At 39.9% G+C, this 7,343-nt stretch overlaps 1 protein-coding gene across 2 annotated transcripts in view; it reads left to right on the top strand.

Moving 5' to 3' along the window:
- Positions 1-621: 621 nt before the first annotated feature.
- LOC109969375 (endophilin-A2-like) overlaps positions 622-7,343 on the top strand; it is a 19,655-nt gene continuing 12,933 nt past the window's right edge. The window contains exons 1-8 of one of the 2 annotated variants that reach the window (XM_020616211.1): positions 622-1,012; positions 3,565-3,633; positions 3,813-4,029; positions 4,301-4,434; positions 4,654-4,812; positions 5,996-6,099; positions 6,245-6,378; positions 6,526-6,582. In XM_020616211.1, the coding sequence (XP_020471867.1) occupies positions 968-1,012; positions 3,565-3,633; positions 3,813-4,029; positions 4,301-4,434; positions 4,654-4,812; positions 5,996-6,099; positions 6,245-6,378; positions 6,526-6,582 (919 nt within the window). In that variant the 5' untranslated portion in view covers positions 622-967. The remainder of the gene's footprint in view (positions 1,013-3,564; positions 3,634-3,812; positions 4,030-4,300; positions 4,435-4,653; positions 4,813-5,995; positions 6,100-6,244; positions 6,379-6,525; positions 6,583-7,343) is intronic. The other variant, XM_020616212.1, reaches the window with a different exon arrangement.

The raw sequence follows: 7,343 nt of genomic DNA, 5'->3' as shown, positions 1-7,343 counted from the left end.
CCAATGGGATTCATTATATGTGGTTTTAAAAATGTAATAAATGGTTTTTTTTTTTTTTTTTTTTTGAAGTAGTTCATTGTCTCTTCTTTGAACCTGAATATTGTTTTCATGTTGATTATATAGTACATGATAATGGATTTTTGCATAGTGTTGACTAATCAGACAGACTAAAATCACTGATCTCATGTAATACTGTGCATATTGTATTTCTTTCATGCCTTTAACTTAGAACTGCAACGACCTATTGACAAAAACGTAATTGGCAGTAATTTTAATAATCAATTAAGTCATTTATCAGCAAACACAAACTAACCATTTTATGGATTTAGCTTCTCCAGTATGAGCATTTGCTGCTTTTCACTGTTATCTATCATACATTATATTTTTATTAACATGATCCTGGAAGTTCCTTCTTCACCATAGAATTTGACCTTAACCTATGGTCTATTTAAAAGCCTTTTTGGAGAGTTCTCAAACAGTATTTGTTTACTGTCAACCAAAAGGAAGTGCACCTGGCAAACACTAATGCAGTCTAATTTAACAGGGCTGCAGTAAAACAAAAAATTGAACAGTAGCCTATCGCCTACACGAAGGGACAATTTATTGCAGGACTGTTAGATGTCTGGCTGAGATAAAGCCAAAGTGATTAGAGAGCTATTCATTGTGTCAGTCTGCAGAGAAAGAAGGATGTTTGGATGCATGATTTGTGCGTGGATGTCCTCACAAACACTGGCAATACAAACGTGTGTGTGTGTTTTGACCCACTTTGTCCACCAGGACGGGGCCTCCTCCCACATGAAGCTGAGCCAGGAAACTGCGGTTGCCTAGCAAGTTTTACATCTACGGAGTAAAGTTTGAGGACGAGTAGGTCGACTGATGTTTATGCTGTAAACTACAAACTTAACATCGGCTATTTTAAAAGACATTTCTCCCGTCGAGGTCCAGAAGACAACACTGAAGGCACAAAATGTCGGTCGCAGGGCTTAAGAAGCAAATTTACAAAGCAACGCAGGTAAACTTCTTTGAAATTAGCTGCTTAGCTAACTGGCTAACATTCTTGTTCTTAATTGCGCTAGCTTTAAGTGGAAAATGTTGTAACGATAAAACATTGGTTCTTGGTTAATGTTAGAACGTTATATGTTCACCTTGTTTATAATATACTGCTAGTTATATCTTTAATAAACCCAACAGCTGAGTGTTGTCGCTCACAGGTAGGCATAGCGTTAAATCAACTTCAGATTAAATTAGCTAACGTCAGTGTAGAGTTAATCAGGAAGTTAAAGTCATTGACGTTTCAGTTAAATTTGATCTAACAGTCAGGTTAGCTATTACTCTTTGCTTCCATAATATGTGTATGTAACTTTAACTGTTGTGTATCTCACGCCAAGTAGGTAATCTGATGGCGTGTTTTCCTCATTAGTCACTCAGCTGTTTGCTAACACCTTCTTGCTTAAGTGACGCGCATGTTGATTATCTCTAACCTTTTGCATTATAGTTTACAGAACACGTGTCTTAAGAATGTATAGTATGTAAGTTTCTTGCTATACTTTGTGTGATAAATGCATCATGCATGCAAAACAAACGCCAGTGACTTGATGCAATGTCACTAAATTGTCATGTCAGCATTGTTGGATTTCTTCAGGCAGATTTGTTTTGTGCTTCCAATTTTCAAATGATAGTCTTGAAATAGCACTGTTGACTTTTTAGGCAGTGAAAAGTTCAGCTAGACATGGCCTGTGGGTTTACACTGGTCCTTTCTCTGACTTTTGTGATATGTGACAGTTCCTTGCTCAGTGGGTGTGTATCATGGGTAAGGAATTCTACTTATGTGAATACTCTGCCCAAACCAGCTTCTAGTTCTTCAGTAAACCAGTGAACACATCTGATTAGTATGTTGACAATACAAAACAAACAAACAAACAAAAAGCACACACACAAATGAATGTACAGAGATCTTACTATATTCCATACTGGCATTTGGAAAACCTAAGCAGTGCAGGTGGGTTACAAAGACCACAGTACAGTGGTACTGCCCAGCTCTACTACACATCTTAACTACTAGGACAAACAGTATTGCTGGAAACACAGAGGACCTATAATGAACATCCTGCTCTCTAAGCATGAGCCTGGCCAATTAGTGTTGCATCTGGCCATACAGGCAGTTCAAGAAAACAGGACTGAAGAAGATAATCAACTGTGTAAGTATGTTCCCCAGTAGGGTTCATGTGTTACCACCTTAAAAATACTTAATTAAATCAGTGATTAAACAGTAGCAGTAGTAAGCTGATAAGAATGCATGCATTATGCACATAGTGTTTTATCACTGTGCACCATTGTTTTAGTCCAAATCATGTTATGCATCTTTTTTTTTGTCATTGATCAGCAAGTCTAGACACAGATACTTCACCTTCAGAACAACCTTTTACCAAATCTGCCTCCTGTGTCAAATGTTATGAATCTGTAGCTTTCAGGGAGTTTAAGAAACAAATGTCATGACTAATTTATGACTAAATACTATATTGCTAAAACCTCATAAAAAAAGTCCATATATTGCATACCTAGGGATGAGCAGGATTATTAGTTGTATACTTCAATAGGCCACATTTTCATATCTGGTGCCAAGAGATTCATTATTTGCAGTTAAAGTGCTGAATATTAGACTCATTAATTAGGGAACGTGTGGGGTTAATTATATCCCATGTACCAGTTGGCAACAAGAGCGTAGGGCATTTTCAGAGCCACTGAGTGTTTCTTACGCTCTGGTCTACAAACTAGAGAGATAGATTGATCCATCTGGTCATAGTTTTGTGTGCAATGTGATGCAGACAGCTGCACAGAGTTGAATCAAATACGAAAGCATGCACACACACACACACACACACACACACTGAGAGTTGTTTGGCCTGCCAGACAAGTGCACAAGAGAGATAGATTATATAGATTGTTTTGCTCTGGATGAGAAATGGAGAATGTATGTGCCATGTGTGCATGAGAGCAAAAATGATGTTAGCATATGTGTTTAGTAAGTATCCATGGATGTGGTTGTGGTGTAGGAAACTGCAGTGCGAGTATTGAACTGATGGAAAAAAAGGACAACCCTTTTGTAAAATTCCTTAAGGACTGAGGCAAAAGTCTAGTTTGCAGAACTCATTCCCTCATGAAGAGTTGAGGAGTTGGAGAATGTGTTAACCAGGCCTGGAAAGAAGAAAATGCTGCAAGATGTTACATATTTATTAAAGTTTGGTAACAGACAACGTGGAGGTTTTAATAAGCCCTATTTGACAACAGGGTCCTGCCTTGTGGAAGTGACTTTGAGCCTCTGATCCCCTCTCAGCTCCAGAAAATCAGATCTGGTCTGGCTGTGGGGTTGGATAAGTGGAAAAGAGAAGATGCATAACAAACATATTTATAATGGTGTCAATATAAACTGACCAAGTACAGGATGTCAAGTTTGTGAAGCTAGAGCACAAAAAAAAGTGTAATTGTGTAAGTAATCCTTCATGAGGAGCAGTAAACATGTTGGGTTCAGTCAGCTTCATTATTATGTGTGTTTTGTGGTTACAGATGATGAGTGAGAAGGTTGGAGGTGCAGAGGGAACCAAATTGGATGAAGACTTCAAGGATCTTGAAAGGGTACTACTTGCATTTGCAGATTATACCCATAGGTCATTCATTGAGTAAGAACATTTCATGTGTTGTACTGTGGAACAGTTTTACCCAGGTTTCTTTCACAAATATAAATAGTGAGTGTCAAAGGCATACAGCTCAGTATTTTCTTTTAATTAATGCCTCTCACTAACTTGTATCATCAGAGAGCTGATATTACCAGCAAAGCTGTTTTGGAAGTCCTCAATAAAACATCAGAGTACCTCCAGCCCAACCCAACGTCAAGAGCGAAGCTGTCCATGCTCAATACTGTGTCCAAAATCCGTGGACAGGTGAACAGTCCAGGCTACCCCCAGCCTGAGGGCCTCCTGGGGGAGTGTATGACCAAGTATGGACGGGATATGGGAGAGGACACCAACTTCGGTAAGCACTGTGGAGTCAGTTAGAGAATGACTAGAGTAGAAGAGATATGGACCTAATTGTGTATGTTGGGGGAAACCATGGAGCGAGTAGAGATCAGAATATGGTAGTGTGGGTGTGAGATTATTTGTCTAGGAGGTGTCCATGAATTCACATGTAATTGTTCTTGTTTTAGCCTTCCCTACTAAAGAGTAAATTGTTTATTATTAGCATGTCTCACAGTGTCCCACACTCCCTAAAGCTGATTTGTTTAATGCATGTATGTCTTCTGCAGGTGGGGCTCTTATAGACATAGGGGAAACAATGAAAAGGCTGGCAGAGGTCAAGGACTCTCTGGATATTGATGTGAAGCAGAACTTTATTGACCCACTGCAGGCAGTCGCTGAAAAGGATATCAAAGACATTCAGGTAGAATCAAAGAGGTTGAATGCTTCTGCACATACATGTCAAGCGTTGACTAATGAGCAGCAGTGGTTTGATTGAAAGACTATTACAGTCCAGATGCATAATAGCAGATTCATAAACAAGTGAAAATACTTTGATATTCATATAATAGTATAAGTCTGAAACCTCATGCCCCCAGACCTTTCACAGTTTCACCCTATTGTCACTCTTTCTCCCCTACAGTACCACCTGAAGAAACTGGAGGGCCGCCGTCTGGACTATGATTATAAAAAGAAACGTCAAGGTAAAATCCAAGATGAAGAGATCAGACAGGCCCTGGAGAAGTTCCACGAGTCCAAAGAGATGGCTGAGAGCTCTATGCACAACCTGCTGGAAACAGATGTGAGTAGCATGTAGACTAAACTTGATTGACTTTGCACTGATAAAGGCCCACTGAAACCTGCTGGACTTGTTTTTGTAACAGTATCGGTTTACCTGGTGTAGATTGACAACTGCTGGTAAACTTGTGATTGTTAATAAAGATTTTTACTAATATTCAGGTAAGTAATATAACCCTTGTTATATTACTTACCTTATATTGTTTCATATATATACATGAAACATGCCTCTGCATTAATGTTAGGGAAATTGTCCTTGTCATTGTGCAAGGTGAAACATACACAGAAAGCAGCGTACATATTGAAAACTAAAGACACAACTATATAATATATATAATTTGAGTTTTTGGTGCCGCAATGAGTCTAAACAAATAAATTTCCCATCTGATTCAATTAATGCCGGTGCAAATTCTGCATAACTTTATTAAATGCTGGGAATGATTAGTAGATTTCACAGAAGGCAAAAGTTTAATAAGACTGTCTAGTTTTCTCTCGGGAGCCAAGCTGTAGCAGTACTTCAGGCTGTAAGATTAAGGGCCAGCTGTGAAAACCTCATGGTGGCCAAGATATCCTGTGTTTGCCAAGACTGTGAGACACAAGTTAAGTTAAAAACTGTCTTCAGTATGTTGACGAACTGTGACGAATCAGATGCAGTTATTGCAGATGCAGCCTTTAAGGCTGAAGCAGATGTTTGAATAAACAACATTAGAGCTAGATGAAAACATGGAAGACAAACTACCTCAGCAATTGTTGTTAATGTGCCTGCAGGATATGTGCTAACATTTTTCTGGCTAGTATATCTTTGTGACTTCATGAATTAGAAATGTGCATGTTGCCTGCTGCTCACACTTGCAGAACACTTGTCAACATCTTTATAGACAACATGTGTCAGCTGACCAACCCCCCGCCCCCGCCCCACACACACACATACACACACACACACACAAAGTGACCTCCAGTAATGTGAGCTTGTCAAACCTGTTTTGTTTAGCATTTACTGTTTTCACACTGTATTGTATCTGCCCTAACGAGGTGTTTCAGAGCTTTTGCGGCAGACCATACTATAATGATAAACAAAGGGGACTGAGGACAGGTGGGAATGCAGTTAACCAGGAAAGAATTCACTGAGGGACCAGAGCCATTTCTGTGTTTGGTCTCAGCCTAAAATAGTTTTTATGCACATGTAGGTGGAGCAGGTGAGTCAGCTGTCATCTCTTGTGGAGTCTCTGCTGCAGTACCACAGACAGGCCTCGCAGGTCCTGGAGGAGCTTTCTGAAAAAGTGAGAGAAAGGTCAGCAACCATGACTGTTTGTGGAAGACGACAAGCTTCTTGTATGTTCGTGAATAGAGATGATTCATCCTTACCATTTTTTCTCTTTCCCATTTGATTACAAGTGATGAATGTCAAGTAGCAGCTGATGCTCTATTGTGTGCAGGGTGAATGACGCTCAGAATCGCCCAAGGCGTAAATACACACCCAAACCCAGACCATCCGTTGAGTATGAGCACACAGAACAGTCCAATGGCGGATACTCACCAACTGCGACCAGCGCTGCTGTGTACTCTACAGGTAAATTTACTTCTGTATGTTTTGTGAGAGTCGTGTGAGTGTCCTTAAACATCCCTATGTGTGCAAAACCTACTCCCAAGAAGGCATGCATGCAAGTCAGTGTTATTCCCAAGACTGACATGTCTTCTCTTTTGCAACATTAACCAGTCCCAGCACATTTTCGTGGTCGACCATCCCAAAGACAGTCCGTCAAGAGCAGACCGCGTGAGTGGACAGATGAAGACAATGTGTCACTTCCTCAGAACTAGAAAATGCCATTACTTTCACTCACACTCAGCTATTTCACTAACATTATTGAATGGTGTTTGTTGAGTCTACTGTGTCGGGTCCCCAGAAGAAAGAGGCTTGTCAGAGTGTGAATGTTACTCTGTCTGACCAAGGCTGCAGAGACATACAAACCTCAACAAATGATTCTTTATTGTGGTATTTTAATAAGGTTGTCAACCAAATCTAAAATGCTGAAAAGATAGTTTTTACATGGCAGCTACTGTTTTGTTGAATTGTATGTGTCTGACAGCCTGCATAACCCGGGTTGCAAGCGAGAGCAGACGTCTTTACTGCTCCTCTTGTCTGTTCTACGATTTTTCACATCTTCTACATTTTCAAGTCTTTGAACAAATTCTACAACTATTAAAATGCCTCCAAGAGGGAAAAGAGCTAATAAATCAGAAGCGAACAAGGATGTTGAAGCAGAAGGGGATTATATTTCAGCGGCGCAAGTAACAGAGATGTTGAGTCAGCAGAAGCAGATGTACACCGCACTGTTGAGCCAACAACAAGACAACTTCAAAGGTTTTGTGCAACTACTTATGGAGACAAATAACAAGAGACTCGACGACATGACCAGAGAAATACAGGAGATAAAAACAAGTTTGCAGTTTACCCAGCGAGATGTGGATGTGATTATAGCAGCCATGGGTGAACAGAAAATACAAACCAAGGAAACAAGGGATGATGTCTACAAA

Source organism: Monopterus albus, unplaced genomic scaffold, assembly GCF_001952655.1.
Source record: "Monopterus albus unplaced genomic scaffold, M_albus_1.0 scaffold172.1, whole genome shotgun sequence".
Classification (NCBI taxonomy): Eukaryota; Metazoa; Chordata; class Actinopteri; order Synbranchiformes; family Synbranchidae; genus Monopterus; species Monopterus albus.
This window is presented reverse-complemented; position numbering and strand designations above follow the sequence as displayed.